The sequence below is a fragment of the Prinia subflava genome, chromosome Z (assembly GCF_021018805.1).
Source record: "Prinia subflava isolate CZ2003 ecotype Zambia chromosome Z, Cam_Psub_1.2, whole genome shotgun sequence".
In the NCBI taxonomy this organism is placed as follows: Eukaryota; Metazoa; Chordata; class Aves; order Passeriformes; family Cisticolidae; genus Prinia; species Prinia subflava.
Genome location: NC_086283.1, coordinates 10,397,269 through 10,415,113, shown reverse-complemented (window position 1 = coordinate 10,415,113; position 17,845 = coordinate 10,397,269). Strand labels below are relative to the sequence as shown.

General features: G+C 39.0%; 1 protein-coding gene across 1 annotated transcript in view; it reads right to left on the bottom strand.

Moving 5' to 3' along the window:
• Window positions 1-17,845, bottom strand: part of LOC134563988 (tetraspanin-5) — an 84,540-nt gene that overhangs the window by 19,688 nt on the left and 47,007 nt on the right. Inside the window, exon 2 of the mRNA XM_063422477.1 lies at window positions 5,361-5,411. Within this exon, the coding sequence (XP_063278547.1) occupies window positions 5,361-5,411 (51 nt within the window). The remainder of the gene's footprint in view (window positions 1-5,360; window positions 5,412-17,845) is intronic.

The following is a 17,845-nucleotide window of genomic DNA, read 5'->3' as shown; positions in this document are numbered from 1 at the left end:
TTTCCCACAATAAACAGTAATAGAACTTTATTTTTCAAGTGTCTAACGGAGGAGAAGAACTAGTCCAGCTTTCGTGTCCTGACAAAGCAGGAGTTCAACAGGTGAATAACTAGCACAAATACATATAAGATACAGTTTTTTAGACTTTTTAGGATTAATGACTATAAAGTGTTTGAATGCTAGTAAATCATTTAAGAGCCTGCCAGTTTAGATTACACATCTTTATCTACCGAAGCTTAAATGAAGTTTAATAGTGAATCCCCTCCTCTCTTCTCCAGTCCTATAAAACCCACACACAGCCCTGTCTTGAAGGCAAGATACAGGCTTTAGGTATCCTTCAGCCTATGAAGAACACAGGATATGTGCAGTTTCCTTGTTGGCAATAATTTTTAGAAGAACTGTGTGATAGACATGTATGCACAACAATCACAGAGTGAATAGTGTATCACTCCTTCCTAATGTCTGCCACTCACTGAGACAATAAGAGAAGTGAGAATTTTGTCTTGAAAACAACCCTAGTTTTCACTTCAGGGCAAGGAGAGACACATTTGAGCTGAGGAATCATGCCTGTTTCCATGTACAGAGTTTAGCTTGTCTGAGAACACCAAAGCAAACCTAAATCACCTTAGACAAGTAAAAGTCTATCTTAAAACTTCAAATCCAGATTTAGAGCTTCTGCTCACTAAGAATGCTATGCTTGCACTCAGAGGTACCATACTGGTACTCCAAACTGCACACAGGTTGACTTCTGAGCTGAAGCAACTTACTGTTATGCTGATTTAAATGGAAAAGCTGAGAAGCCGAACTCATTGTCAGCTTCTTCCACCTCTCCCTCTTCATTTCAGTCAACTTTATACATAAACTAAATTGAATCAACAAAATTTGAAAGCTTTCTTCCCTACTTTAGTATCTCTTAATTTTGCTACCTCCTATGGGAATTCACAAGACAGAGAGTCAAACAGACTTGATTAACATAGCTAGTTTGATAACCAAGATGCCATGGCAGGAACAAACAGAACTGTGAAAATTACAGGAGATGGGATTACACCTGCTTACGGGAAGAGAGAAGATTCAATCAACTTCTGCAAGCAAAGAATTGTTGTAAAATGCATGAGTTTTCTGTGTGATTTTTAACCTGATTATTGTAGAAATTATTAACCTGTTTGAAACAGTACATAAGCTTTTGGGAAACCTGAGTAAAATCAAATTCTGATCACCGAATCAGTCTTCCCATCTCTCATCAATCGCCAATACCTCCTTACTTAAGAGTTTACCCCAAAACCACAGAGCTTTCCTTCTAAAAAGTCCCTCTCCATGGACAATCTTGAGATCTCAATATTGTCCATGGATCAAGATATCAAAAGACGTAACAGCAATTCATCACTTAGGTTCACTACTCTTGAACATAAATCTCCTGCAGGTAGCCAGAAAGCTTATTTTCCCAAGCACCTACTGGTATCACACCACCATCAGCCTTAAGACCACAATATCTAATATATACAACCAAGGAGGAAAAGAGGCGTCGGCATTTTGTACAGGTCTAGTTTATTGTTAAATAGTCAACAGAAGACATGACTTGAAGTGGTTAAGAAAAACAATGACATTTTCCCCTGCTGCTGAGCGAAAGTGCTGTAAGTTGCTGAGGTTTTGCACAGACTCTTTGTATGTTAACAATGTCCATGTCTCTGTTGCAGGGAGGAGGGTGGAAATCAGCTGCCATGGATGAACTATTTAACGGTACAAGCACAAGCCTGGCATGCCTCAAAACACTGTGAGACTGTGAGCTATACTGTACCACCATGTATAGATAGCTTTATTCATCCCCATAGTTTATTGCCCCCACCCCACCCCCAGCTCTCTTTCAGGTTCATGGCTCAGAATGCTAATTGCCCAGCTTTTGTTTAGGGCTGGCTGACTGGCTGTCAAGCCAATTCTATTGCCTACTTGACAAATGAGCTCTTTTGCCTCCCTGCAAAGGCTGTAAAGAAGGCCACAAGACTGGATATTGTGCTTTTCCTCTGCCCAAGAAAGTTTAAAGGGGAGAATTCAAGCCAACTTAGCAAAAAAAAGAGAAGCTAGGCACCAAGTCCACAAATCTGTCCCATACTGGTTTTAACCAGCAGCCAATAGGACTCCTGTGAAGTCTGGAATTTCTTTTATACCCTGCAGTTTTAATGTGGCCTGGAACACTATCTTTTTACCTTGAAAAGATTCTGTGAAGCAACAAAAGTATATACAAGTTGATGGCCAGGCTGTAAAACCACACAGCTGAATACAAAGCCACACAATCCAAAACAGAAGTGAATCAAAATATTCCTCACTACCAAATGAAGTTTAAAGTAAGAGTCCTGGAGACCTACTCCTGCAAAAAACACTTACAAACTTACACATTACACAACAGAAGTGTCAAGTTCAAGTTTGATAAAGTCAAGTTCACTGGGGCAGCAGCAAGTCTTCACAGAATGCCTGAGGGCATCTGGCCACCTAGCTCTGGCTGCACAGAACCATGTCCTGATTGCTTTGGAAAAATCTCCAAAGACAGAGACTTCATTCAAATCACCTCTGGGAAAACTGTGCCAGTACTCGGTCACCCTCACATTACAAAAAAAAAAAAAAAAAAGTGTTCCCTGATGTTCAGGGGAAACACCACCTGTGTTTCATTTGGTGTCCATTGTCTTTGTCATTGGGCACCACTGAAAACAGCCTGGCTCCATTCCCTTTGCATTCTTCCTTCAGCTATTTCCATACATTAAGATTTCCGGAGCCTACTCTTCTCTGGACTAGACACTCTTAGCTCTCTCACCTTCACTTTGTAGGAGAGAAGCTCCAGTACCTTAATCATCTCTTCAGCCCTTTGCTGAATTCTCCAGTATGTCAGCATCCCTCTTGGACTGGGGAGCCCAGAACTGGCCTAGGTGTGGCCTCACCAGTGCTGAACAGAGGGGAAGAATTCCCTCCCTCAACTTGTTGGCAACACTCTTAATACAGGCCAGGACATTCGCCTTCTTTGTCACCAGGACACAGTGCTGGCTCATGGTTTGACTTTGTTTACACCAGAACCCCAGGTCCTTCTCTGACAAGCTGCTTTGTTGTCGTACAGTGCACCATTATAACAGCCCATAATGCCTAAGGGATATCCATCCTAGCCTTAGGTAAGCAGCAACCTGGATAGGGAAGTGCTTTTCAGTTATGTCACAGATCTCCCAAGCCCTGGGCTCCACGTCCTTGGCTTTCATCTTCAACTCCTCATCAGCAGTAAGAACAATTCTGTCTGGGATCTGACTGACCTGCCCCCCACTAAATAGCACAGGGCCTGTGAATACCTTGAACTTGATCCTGTTGACAGCAGCCTTTGGCCACTGCCTGTCCTCTAAAGAGCAGAGTGAAATAAAGAACTCAAATTGGTTTGACACAAGTCAATTTTTTCATAGTTCATCTACAAAACTCAAATCTGTCTGTGCTCAAGAGCTCTACAGTTCAGCTATACCTATACAGCATTTTGATTGTTACAGCCATGAACTGAAATACTCTATACTATGCACTGCAGAATAAAACAGTTAAAGAAGCTGGGGAAACACGATCATTTTTCAAGGAAAAACCTGTGCTTTAAACCAATAAAAAGTATTTTATTTTACTTGTTAATTAGAAAAAAATACTAAAAATCCTACTACATATGGAGTCTGAGTTAATGCGTATTAAACTGCAGTGGTTTTATTTGCTTGTCTTTAAACAACATGGCATTTTCTCCACCTTTTAGAATCTGATTTAAATGGTTTAAGATGACTTGATAACAGATGTCCAAATCTCAAGTAAAAACAAGAACTTTGGCTTCTGGCTATTAGCAATTATCAATTGGATGCATTTTCCCTTGGAAAGGGTACATGCTTTCCCATACAGAAAATATGTAAACCCTAAAAAAACCAGAATTCCACCAGAACACCTGCCAGCTGTTAAGACTGGCATACTCAGGACTTCAAACATTATAGTTGTTTTCCCTTTACCTGCTCATTCACTCTAATGAGGAATCATTTGTGTTACCTACTGTAATGACACAAAAATGTTCAAATGTTTTCTTTAAAGCCACTCCCAAACAATGCAGTTCTCTGGGGCTTATACATAGCTACAACTTCTGAGAGTATGTTCAGAGTGTTAAATAAAACATGTTTTTACACCTTCGCTGAATAAAAAAAGTCACAGCACCTCTTTCTAAGCCTGTGTGAGCTATCCAACACCAGTATCATATGGCGTGTAAATATACATATACATCTATATAGGTGTATACAGTGTGCATTAATTAATATCCCATTACTGTTTGTAATGATCTACATCCAAGGCACACACACAGAGCAATTAGAATGTAAGTTAACAACTCAAAATTTGTCCTGAATTTTTTAAAGGCAGAACTCTGGAAGCTTCCAAACCTGTTACTTGTTCTGCTGCAAGTACCAGTTACTAGCCCTAAGCGAAGATCTATTTATAACTTACTCAATGTTTTCCATTAAAATAAGAAAAACTTATTATGTAACTGAATAAAACAGCACCATTGTTAACAGCCAGGTTTTGTTATTTTCAATCTTTTAAACAAAGAAGAAAAGGAAATACTGGTTTTAATTTCAGCTGTTGTCTTTTAGCAAGCCAAACTCTTCATCCAGTAACTCAAGACATGCTGACTTGTTATGTAAATTTTCCCTTGACATTTTATCTTCTTCCCAATTTCTGCAGCAAGCAAACTAAAAATTAGGCTCTGGTTCAGAAATATTTTCTCTTTCCCTGCCTGCTCACCCCACACACACACGTACTTCCCATTTCAAAGCTGATTTTAGAGTGCTGCCACAAAGGGTTTTCTAGTGGCCAGTTTCATTTGCACAAAAAAACCCAACTGTTACTCTGCCTCAGGTTTGCATTGGTTTTCAGGGCTCATCTTGATTTTCAGTTTTTTGGGTTTGTTTTTTAAGAGGAAGAGCAATTAATATGCCATGTTAAGGCAGGGCCTAGTTGGGTATTTTTCAGGAAGCTGCCTTCTGTAGGCTCCCTCTCCATTCCCAGGGACACACTGCCCATACTGCCCCAGCAGGGCGTTCTGGTATCTGAGCTGCAGACTGAGTGTGCAAGGATTGAAATGGTTATTTTATGGGCAAGTGTCGGTCATTGTTTCTTGCCAAGGTATTCTTGGTATTCAAGAACACTCCAACAATGTTCTTCTAAGTGACCCAAGCCAAGGTTTTATTTGACAGAGAGGCTTGATTTTGTTCCAGTAGAAACTGTGTGTGAACACAAAATATGCAGCATATTACTGTTTCAATATTCCATCAGAAAAAGATAAAGAGGAAAAATAAAGTTTGGTGCTATATTCAACTTACCTTTTCATTCCATGCCCACAATCCAATCCCAAGAAATGCTATGCCAAGGAACTAAAAGAAAATGGAAAAAAAAAAAAAAAGAGGCATTAGAAATTTGTGGTCGGTTTTGTCTGCTGGTTTTTTTTAAAGATACATATTGACTCATCCTCTCTGTTGGATAATAATTTTATCAGGACTAAGGGGTGCTCAGTGAGTTTTACAATATGTATCAAGTTTATTTTACAATTCAACTACTTTTAAGTTGAAGAATTTAAAACTTGCACAACCCAGGGATGTCCCGCACAGGAACAGTAGGTGCAATAGGTGTCACTTTATCAGTTCTGAGCAAGCAAGGTTCTTTTTGAGTTTGTAGGACTTAAAGCAAACTCCACAGTCAAATAACACTTTTGTTTGCTATTTTACTATTGCATCACCACTGCCTGTACAAAGCAAATGCCCTCACACTGCTCTCCCAGTGAGAAAGTGATTTTAAAAAATCCTGAATACACATTTATTATCAGTTTTAGCAATGCTATCCATATAAAATAACCCATAATTTCTGAGGGGGGAAAATAATAAAAGTAATACTGGTCTGAAAGACTAAGAATTTTTAAAAGCTCTGCAGCTAGTATTTGATAACTTTTCTGATACAGACTGTTTCATAAAAGAAATTCAATTCCCTTTCTCTTCCAAGGGATTCAACAGCACCAAACACAAAAGACAGTCTTTCCCTCATGATGAAAAAGGAAACGCCATCCTTGCTTTTGTTATATACCTGTGTTCTCCATTCAACTGAATAATTTTAATGCCCTCCATCATTTTCCTTCCAATCATTTCCGTCCAAATCTACAGGGATTTCATACAAAAACTACACTAATGGTAAGTGAAACAAGCAAAACAGGCAGAATAAGCACTCCATCTCCCAAAATCATGATTGCATATTTGGCATGATACAGTATCAATCACATAAAATGTTTAAAAAACATTTAGTAGATGTCTGAGCACATCTCTGAATGTCCATCTGTCCAACTTGCATATCTGATTTTAAAAATGCCAACTAAAAATAAAATTATTTTCACTGTAGTTTCAGGGCATGTAATAGAATGTTGCTCAAACATGAAACTGGTTTCATCATTTCTCCACACTGCAGGGTACATACCTATTTTGGCACATGAATAGCCTTTCTCTTAAGATCTGTATAAACAGTGAAGAATTCTAATGATTTCTCTTTTGCAAACAGAACAGAAGTGTTTTTCTGTTGAAAAGTGGGAGGAGGCAAGAACATAAAGTTTAAAACCTTTCCCAGAAGTGATTTTAACAGTTTCAAACAAAGACTCCTTCCTTACATGCACTTTTTTTGAAGTGACAATTTTACTTTTTATTACAACGATATCTGTAAAGCATAACCCATTATCAAGCAGAACATGCTTGCTACAATGTCTTCAAGTTCCCAAACACCCCTTGCATTTCTGTAACTTTCTCCTCCAAGTGTGCTGTGCCAGCTACCCAAAGGACCGTGCATACTGGGAATGAAAGTTTTCCTTTTTGACTTGAAGGTCATGACTTTAAATTTAAACAACACTAGAAAGTCAGCATTCTTGAGAGGAATCTGTTGCAAGTTTGGCTGCATTGTAACAAAAGATAAATGGAAATGTTTCTTAGATGGAAAGCAGGACTGCTGGTCAAGAAAGTCTTACTACAACAGCCTTAATTATTTATAAAGTACAAGACGTAGATTTGAGAAAGCCTCTTGTGATACACCACAAAAAAGTCAAAAAAAGGTCATCTTACTTATATCAAGACTGCTTTTTTTATGATTATAAAGTTTCCAAAAGACTGTGTATAATCTTCCTGACTACAGTGATTATTTGAAGTTTGAGATAAAGCTGTTCAAGTTTCCAAATCTCTCTCAGACAAATGCAGCTCTTTTTTTGCTGTAACAGGCGCCTTTCCATCTTTCTTACACAGCCAAATAAACAGGAGTGGGAGGGAGGAAAGCTATATATTATAAAAATCCATAAATTACATTTGGAAGTGGCAAACTGTCATTTGTAAAGAGGTACAGACCATTTGTTTCGTGAACAGGTTAACATGGTTTTGAACAGAACAAGCATGGAAAACTAGAATGGAAAACTACTTTACATTCATACGTATCAGCTGTATATCAGAAGCCCAGCTTCACTGACTTTATATAAATTTAATTCAGTCAAGTGTCCTGATCCTTCACTAGAACTTGAGACTTCAGGATAAGATTACCTCATGGGTTGCAAAAGGTGACTTAAACTACAGAGGTCTCGAGCCAGGCCGAGCTCATCCCCGTTTACAGACTGGGCAGATCGTACAGTGCTGAACTGAAGCAACTAAAAAACAAGGTTGTCTAGCTTCCATCAAGAACAAACAAGAAAACTCAGTTCTTAGAGTTTTCCAAAGGATCAGAGAATGACATGCTGCCCAGTCATCTCCATATCCTAAACCAGCAATGCTTTTTTGAGCAGATGAAGAAGAACAAATGAGGAACAACAAGCAAGATCCATTAGGAGAAAAAAGATGCTGAATGGAATAGTGAACTCTATCACAGGATGCTGTGGAAATCAAAAGCTTGATGGCATTCAGAAAAAAAATAGATAATTAACAGAATGGTCCATAGCTATTGAAATGTGATTCTGATGCAGATTCTGGCTCAGAAAGTTTTTATGCTGACACTCATTGCAAGATTGAAATCAGGAGAAGATTGCTGCATGCATGTTTTGTTTGCTAAATGCCTCTTGCCTTGGAGAAACTTTATTTGCTCTACTTGAGACAAAATACAGAGGTAGGCAGACCACTCACCTAAGCCCCTACAGCCATGCCCTAGGAAAGGCTGACCTTTGCACAAACACAGCCTGCAATGGGGATAAAGCACACAGAAATGCTCTCCGTAACCCCCACCGGCAGAAAACAGAGGTTCATGAGAAGACTTACACCTCTCACCAGGATTAACTTTGGATTTTCTTGACAACTATGAAAGAAACTCCTGCATAGCCTAAAATCATTTGGAAGCAATTCCAGTGAGCAGTAAAAAGGTGGAAGTTTACCTCATTATCAACAAAACACTTTACAGAGAAAAAGCCTCAATTCTCCAGACATCTAATAAGACCATCTGGCCTAACTATAAATGGTCACTGCTACAGAGCATATAAAACCTTGATTTCCTTTTTTTTCTTTGCTTTTTATACAATAATTTGCAGGAGAATATTAAAACATTTCTCTAGAGCATTAGCCTCACCAAAAAAAAAATCTCGCATTGCAGTATTTTCCCAGCCATAAGTTTTCTACTAACAAACAAAACCCAAATGTTTTCATATTTCTCTTCTATAAAGAGTAAATGTATTTTAAATTAGAAGGTGTAGCAGTACTTGTACTGTTACTCTGCATGTGAAATTCACTTGCTATTTTCTGAAGTGAATTGACCAGAATTTCAAGTTATACATATTTTATTCTCAGTCTTGCCTGCATAGAGGAAAATTATTCTTTTTTGGTAGGGATGCAGCATCACACAGCATTGCATTGAAAGGCAATTGGGGCAGACACTAACAAAAAGGCCAGAAAATCTTTGAGAGGCACTTAATCGTAGAGTGACCAGCGATTACTAAACATAGGGAATTTTTCATCTCACCTGACCTTCTTAAATAATTTGGCACCAGTTTTCAACCAAAAAGACAACAGAGCAGGCCAAGCAGTAAGAGGTTGGTCAATGTGCCAAGTTCAAGTGTGGTCACATTAAACACTTGTGAGAGGTGAAGTCTTGTGCAGGCACCTAATTTCACCTTCCTTGTGACAACACAAACACACCAGCCGAAGCCTGGCAAAACTGCCAGAGTTCAGAACCAGAGCTTTCTGGCTAGACCTTTTCTGGCTTGTTGGGGTGAGGGGTGTGGAGGGTGTGTTTAACTCCTGTATTTTGGCAGTGTGAAAAAATCCCATGTGCCCTTCCTTTGAGGTGTCACAAGAACTTTGTGCATGGTGTTAGCATGGAGACTACAGGATTCCTACGGGCACTTCGGTGTTTCCTCCAGTGAGCTGTAGTTATTCGCTGAGCAAGACTTCCTGCTGTGATTCATGCAGCACAGCCCAGAACACAAGGTACAGTATTTTACCAACACAGCAGTGATCAGGACAACATGAAGTACAGCATTTCACATCCTGAAATACAGTCAGGAAAACACATGGCTCCTGAGCTTTGTACATATATAAAGCTGCACTGACAAGCTCCTAACCGAAATCCAAAACCCCAAATGGACAATTTTTCCCAAACAACTTCCTCTGCAGTAGTCTGTGCTCAGACTAACTCAGTTATTTTTGTTGCAATACTCACTGCTTCTTTAAAGTATTTTATACCAAATAGGTCATTTTACTTTTTAATTCAGGGCAAAAAATGAGCTTAATATGCATGTCCGTTTTTGTCTTTGTCAAAAAAGGATTTAGTTGTTGGTTTCTTCACTTGTTTAAGTAGCTCTGACAGAGAAAGAGCATCGCAGTAGAAATCAAAATTAAGTTTCACACAGTTTTCTTCTCTCCTTCATGCCACTGATGTGTACTCTGCTTAAAATACGTCACTTAGCATTCTCTCAAGTAGAACAGATAGGACATCCTCTCAACTCTACAGCTCTCACCTGGACCAGTATCACATGGAAGGGGAAGTAGCAGAAGTCTGCTCTTACTTCTTTTTCCATATGCCCCAGTTTCAATGATTTTTCCATTCTCAACCAAATTGTTAATTCATTTCATTTTCATGTGGCTAAAAAAGTGTGCTGACAAAAGGAGAGGCAAACTGCTAACAGCACACCTATACGTTTACACGTCTATGCTAATACTTACAAAGAATGCTTTCTTCTAAAGCCCATTTCTTGTTTGCCTTGTGATTAGCAGCAAAACTCCACATACTACAGTCAGTGAATGAAGGTGCTGATGAAGATGCTGCGTAGGTGACTAATTACCATTTTAATTCATGGCGACATTCAGACATAGAATACAAGACGTGAAACCTATTTCCATTTTACGTGCAGACTCTAAAAATCATTAAACTGTTTCTCACAGATAACTGTATTGATAAAATATTTTCCCTCCCAACATAAAACCCACACATGTGGAATTTAAAAAAATAATAATAATAAAAAGATTTTTCAGTTTCCATCCATTTTTTCAGCTATATCAGAGACTTGACTGATTTTTATAGAATTATCCAAAGGAGAAAAACAGACCTGAGAACACAACGAGAAAAGCTGCCTGCTCCATCTTGCAGGATCCTTTGCATGATGTTTTCTAATGAAAAATTAAGCACACATGACCTCAATTTTCAGAGCAAGACACAATGGCTGTTAATGTATGGGGTTTTTCACCAGTATGGGGTTTTCTGCTCTGTCTGACAAGAAAGCAAGATATATATAATCCCCAAATGCAGAGTCGATTGCCTTCAGTTTCTCACTGTCTTCTCCAGTTCTTTAATAGTAAAAGCAAGACATCTGCTTTCTGTTACTGTTGCTCTACATATTTATTTTATTGCTTTCTGGTGTGCAATTGTATGCACTGCCAATCAGCTTGGAGCAAGAGTCTCTTAAGACTGAAGTCCCTCTCCTCTTGTCCACAGAAATTGATATTCTGGAAAACACAAAAAGAAGAATGAATTATGCCCTATTTCCCCTCCTCCAGCTTTTGAACAACTCCTCTCAAGCCTACACAAAATAAATTTATCTCTTTCCAAATGCACACTGAGATTCTTCAAACTCAGGTCCTCATGTCTAAAGAAAATACTTCATTTGGGGTAGATTTATTTTAAAGGATAAAAAACTTTAACGTATCAGTCACTTTGTAAAATTCGACAGTAACAGCTTTTGGGAGTTTAACATTTTAATTTCCATGAGATCTAGCTCATTTCTTAAAACTAATACCTTTTTTCCCTCATACAAAAACCAAAGACCATGAAGGTAAATACCCCACCACTACCAGTCATTCAAAAAGGCTAGAGCTGAAGTAACAAAATATCTCCATTCACAGTCATTTTGGTATGCCCATCTCACATAGATCCCATCCTTTCTCTTCTTACTACTCTGGAATTCTACTGGAACTCTACTGGAATTTGTTTCACCACACTCTTTCTCTGCTCTCCTTGAACCAGAACAACTTTGCAGAAAGACTGAGAAATTCTGCTGTACACACCTTCCCAAGGATCTCTTCCCTGTCTTCACTTCTGAACTACAGTAAGTGCTACACGTCCTTCTGCTTTTCCTATTGAGCCTTGTTCTTATCAATACCATCCCGTCTCTAGTTCAGTCCTCTCCACTGCAGCATCCATAACTGAAGTCAGCTGCTATTTGCAAAACCTTCCAAAAATTATCTAAGTGGTGCTGTAGCACCATATATAAACAGTATGGGCTTAAAATACACACAACAGAACACTGTAAAATAAAATAATCGGGGAAAAACCACAAACTTGAATTTGACATCCTCTAACACTACACTCATCATTTCTCTTAGGCAGTTTGACAATGCAAAGACACAAAAATCTTCTCATTCTGCCATACAAGTGAGGGATAAAAGAGATATAAGGGCAAAAAAAGCATGTTTTACTTCAAGCCAGGGTGAAGGAAAAAGATCTGGAAGTAGAACTGCAAATGGGTCCTTTTCCAGGTTTGTTTTGCTGCCCAGGGTTAGCGGCTTCCAGCCCCTGAGGACAGCTAGACTTCTGACTTCTTCCTGCTGCTATGCCAGTCTTACTCATCCTAAACTCCTCTACCGAAGCTTCAGACTATTTAGGTGCATCCCCGCCATGAGTCTTCATGTTCTTTTCCTGAAGCCACTGTTCCACTAAAATTTTGAAAAACAACACTACACCCACAAAAAACAGAGAATACATTAAAGTCTCATCAGGAAACTGATACACAAGTGCTCACTTCTTTCAGCTGCAAGCAGTAAAGCTGTAACATCTGATTCAGGCATTTGATATGGCAAACAGAAACAAACTGAGCTAGTCTTTTTCCCAAATAACAAATGGGCAATTACACTGCCTACACAACTGACTGAACAGCTGAGAACATCAAGAGTGCAGAGCCAGGAGACAAACAGGTTGGCTTGTCAACGCAGCAGGATACTCTGAATGCTCAGCATTTCCTTTTGGAAAAGCAGTCTCAACTCCTAGCTGTGCTTGTAGGCTACAGAGAGGGACTCTGAAAATCTTCTATCCCAGCTACACAAGCTGTCACATTCCAGGTTGTTTCACAGGAGATTCATTCTCAGAGATTTCATAGAAAATTCAAATGTCAGAGATTCATTCTCTTCCCTTTGCAGAGAAGCAACCAATGTGGAGGATGAAGGAAGAATGAGAAGACTGAAGCAGTCTGGACAGAGAGATAAGTGAACACCACCAGTTTACAGAAAAACTTGAGCCAAACAATTTAACTTTGCTCTCTTTTCACTTAAAAAAGGAAAAAAAAAACCCAGCACAGAGAAGAGTGAGGATGAAGCAAATGGTGAACACACACTCAAAATGCAAATACACACAGAACTTTTCCTAGCAGCTTCCTCAATAGCTTTACTGCCTCTTCCCTCCACCAAATGCTCATCCCTGGTTCTCTTTCTTACTGTTTCCCACGGTAAGATGTTCAAAACTATTTACAACTAAACTGGTACCACAGATATGAAAAAATCAGATTGAGAAGGCAGGAAGTGAATCAACACAATTTAATAACATGCCAGAAGCCAAGTTCAAGTGTCCAAAATCCTGGCCCTGATAGGATGTGCTTGTATAGATTATCACACTTCTGCCCTGATCAAATCTGCTTCAGAGTTATAGGTTCACCAACAGCAAACACCCAAATGCATGGCATATGTTATTACACAAAATAAATCAACTTCCAATAGCTACAACATTGAGTATAGGGCGATGCAGGAGAAAAGCAGACACCAGAAGGGCTGTGGTAGGTTTATCAAGACTTGACAGCCTAGCAACACTTCACTTTACAAGAATGCACCATGATGTACAGAGGCCAGCAGAACTTTGTTAACATACACAAAAGTAGAACCTCAAAAGTCACACCTGTGCACAACTTGGTTTTCAGAGAGATGTAGGGGGAAAAAATAAAGCCAAATACTAGATAGGCAGGTATTAAAGTTATTTTATTAATACCCATACACAATTGTTATCAGCAATCCAGATGCACAAAGCCAAATTACAAGATACGTTGCATAAATACTGACCAAAATTCTTCATCGCTTCGTATTTTGTAGTCATTGCAAGAGAGAGAAATGTCTCAGAGTAGTACTCTTAGCCAACATCAACATTTCCTATGTGTTACACTAATTGCCCAGAACTAAATACAGACCTCTGAGTGCAGCTTCCAGAGACACTAGAGGGCTGTTGACTGTTGACTTTGAAAAATTCTTTTCCAGAAGGTAACTCAGCTCTGCATTTTGTCTTGTAGTGTGTTGCTTCTTATTAATTCTAGATGTTACTGTACATAGATTAAACAAGATTATTCACCAATTTAAGCTATATTTTTAATTATGTCAACATTAACCAATGCTTTAGTATCTATATTATAAGATATCTTTCTAATTTCCAAGGAACGTAAAATATGCAGGGACTTTGTCCTTTCTGCAACAGCACACTTTGCAGGGGCAAAGTAAACAAAACTGTGATTAAAATGTCTTTTCAAGCACAAGCAACATGGAACAAACTGGCAGCAACAAATGGTCATAGAGCTGTCTACCTGAGGGGTTTGTTCCAAGGCAAAAGTTTCACAGTTTGGCAGAAAGAAACAAAAACAAAAAAACAACCCACCAACCAAAGGAAGGCAGCTAAAAAACAGCTGCTTATCTAAATGAAACACTGTTGACCCTTTGGTTTGCAGACAGCACCAAAAGCACCTCTATATTTGTCATTCTCACACAAGGTGTTGGGGGCTTGACTAAATATGCAGACAAAATCCTCTTCACTTCTGCTAAGATGCCCCTTCAGGTCACAACTGTTTAAGGTGACATGGCAGCGTGGGGTGGTTTTGCTGCCAATATCTTTGCTAGACTTGTGCTGAATATACAAATACTGCACTATCAGTGCAATTTAATTTGAGCGTTAAACTTGCTTTAAGAATAAATGCATTGAAAAAACAGAAATACACTGGAAGATTTCCCATTCACCATGACAGAACCTACTCTTCATATAATTTCAGCTTAGGCAACAGTATGAGCAGTATCACCTCATCACCACATAAAACACTCATCTGTAGCAAGTACAATATTTTATTATAATAATTTATTATAATTTATTATTATTTTATAATAGATTTTATAACTTTATAATAAATTTTATTTATTCACCACTTTGAACTACATTATTTCCATAAACTATAGTTTCTGGTGAATCCACCAGCTTACTGTTTGCACAAACCTTCTCTTCTTTGCACAAACACTAATAGCTTATTCCTGCACCAACACCTAGCAGTAAAACAAGGACTAGTAAAACAAGGACTAGAAAACATCTTTGAGGGATCTGGAAATGTAATTGTAGTACATGCAAATGGCTCCCTAAGAGAAAAGCTATAAAAAGCAAGTGACTAAGACCCTTGTGCTGCAAATCCGTGCTCTTGCAGTCAGTCAGTCTTTGCCTACCACTTCTTCAAAACAACATCCCAACAAAAAAATCCCCAACAACTGTGCACAGAGGACTGGATTTGGTTTGACTTCATGCACTCACTCATCCATCGCTTTAACTTAGTCCAACAACTGCTACTCCTCAAAGGAAAAGTTTCTTTCACTCTTTCTGCTCAGCACCAGAAGGGTTTCAAGGCACCAGGTATATGAGCAGCACAAAGCAGCCATTTAATTATAAAAATATGAATACTGGGTAAGTTTCCACGCCCAGCTGGACATTGTTATAAAAGAAAGCATTTATTTTTTACTGTTGAGTGCCAGCAGTAAAACTCATTTAAAAACTTCAGCTGTTTCCCATGGTACAGTCACCCTGCACAGAATCTCAATAGGGACACCTGCAACCCACAGACTCTCAACTCCAGCCTTTCAGGCAAAACCCATTACACTTGGCTGGATCAATTGGAAGATAACACGATTTTCTAGAACACTGCCTTTAAGAATCCCACAGAATTTGCTGGAATAGTGGTGTTTTGGGCATGTTACTCAATAGCAAGATGTTAGGGCAAGCAGACCTCTGTCAGACTGAGGGGCTCAGAAAGCCTCCTGACCACCCCTGATAGCAGATTTCTCAGCACCAATAATACCGTCAAGGATAGAAACAGATTAAGAAATGTGTGTTCTAATAAACCTGTGATAGAAACAAGGGCAAAAGCACCAGACAAGACATTTCCTCAACTCTGCTTAAAAGGCTTCATGTTCTAAAGAAGTACAACTCCACACTACAGATAACACTATATATCAGCTAACAGATAATTCTAATGATGCATTTATACAGCCAAGAAGGCGTATCTCAGCTGCTAACTGGAGACAATTAATTCCTGCTAAGAACACAAATGTCAAGAGGGTACCCTGGCAGAGGAAGGATAAAAACTTGAGAGTAAAGGAGAACATGCACAGCATCAAACTCCTAAATCAATCTTGACACCTCTCTGTCTACACTGCAACTTCAATCCATGCTAGAAGAGAAAATAAACATTTTGCAACACAAAAGTTCAAGCAACACTATATAGAAAAACAACTTATTTTGTTTTTCTCCCTTATCTGAAAAATAATGCTTAAGTTTTACTCAAAGTTAATAGTGTCAGAGTTTCACTTTTTAGCCACTAATTGACAAACACAAGCAACAGGAAAGGATTCAACTTGAAAGGCATGTTTTCCCAGAGAAGCATTTGGAAAGGAAACCACTCTTAAGATAGCTTCTTCTGCTTTTCAGCCTTGCTTTTGTTTAAGAGCAAGTATATTTGGAAGCTGATTCTAAATTTTGGAAGTAAATGCAAACAGAACAAAAAGTTTCACTGAGCAAGGAAAAGCAATATCAAACACATTTTTCCTGTTTTTCAATAATTCCATTTACTGATCCTCTTTGAAGCAACTATTTGTATATTGACAAACACGCCCAGGAAAATCCAGAATGCTCTACCTGCCTTCTCTTCCATTTCAAAACACTTCAGCCTAGAAAATTTCCCCATTAACCTGTGCTGCTGTTCACTCACTACAAGGCCATTAGAAACCTTTCAAACCGTGAATTGTTTTCCTTTAATTGTATTTGCATACTTTTAGATATTTCTTTATATGAGCTGAAACACCAGGAAACAGAAAGAGACCTTTAAATCTGGTCCTTCCCTGCTGCACAAACTCTGCAATTAACCCATAGACAGCGTAAGAGAGTACCAGCTGTGACCGGGACTGTGGAGCTACCAGCAAGAATCCTTTCCAGCTACTCATGTCCCTTCCCTCACATATAGTGAAGAAAGGTGACCACAAACAAATTGGAACAGTAGGAGGGCTGAACATATGAGACACACAGATGGAATGAAATCCAACAATACAAACACAGTCTCATATATTTAAAGACTAAGAAGATATCTGCTATAAGCTGAAATTTTTTTCACTGGAAACACAACAGAAGACAGCCTTGAAATTGCATGCATCAATCTGAGAGCTGGCAAGTTGATGGAATACAGAAAGAGAAAATACTTGACATTTAATATAACATTCTCAAAAAGCATGTAACTGTTTCTATAAGTTTTCTTCACTGCCATTATCTCTGCAAAGAGAGATATGCAAACGTAAAATGGCCAGCACCACCAGTACAGCTGTATCCCGCTAAATGTTCTTTCAAGTGGGCTCTTCCTTCAAGTGTCACATTGCCGCTGACAATGCCCAACCGTAGGAGTTACAGCATACGGATTAGAACTTCCATAGGAAACCCCACTGCACTCCATCAACACTCACCAATGAAACTGGGTTCTCAGCGGTCTTTGTAAATGGATCTGTGACACTTCATAAGTGGCTGGGCATGTCAGCATAAAACTGCACCTTCATTAACTACACTTCATCCTAAACAATCCTAGGGAGACAAGGCAGCCCCAAGAGTGTAGACTTAAATGCAAACACACAAACAACATACAAGATTACACCCCCTAACTCTTTTGAGTGACAGGTTTTTTTGAGTAAGGAACTTGTCTTCAACAGCTCCTTCTGTGACTGCTAAACTCCTTGTCTCCCTAGTAAATAATCAGGCTTGTGTCACACAAAAGCCAAGTAAGAGGGTTTTCTAGGATCAGGCCCATGATTGCTTTCCTCCAAAGGCACTCCCATTCATGAACCACTCATGGTTAGCCCTTCCCACCTTCCCTGAAAGAACAACACACTATTTCCAGCGTGGGGTGGGGTTCCTCAGTCCCTCCCATTCAGATGTGTCTGCATAAAATCACCACTTAATTCCATGACATTTGCTGCAGCGCTGACCCCTATTCACACAGAAGGCATCAAAGGAGCCCAGTGTAGTGGAACTGCGGCACGGCCACTTTTCTGGCTGC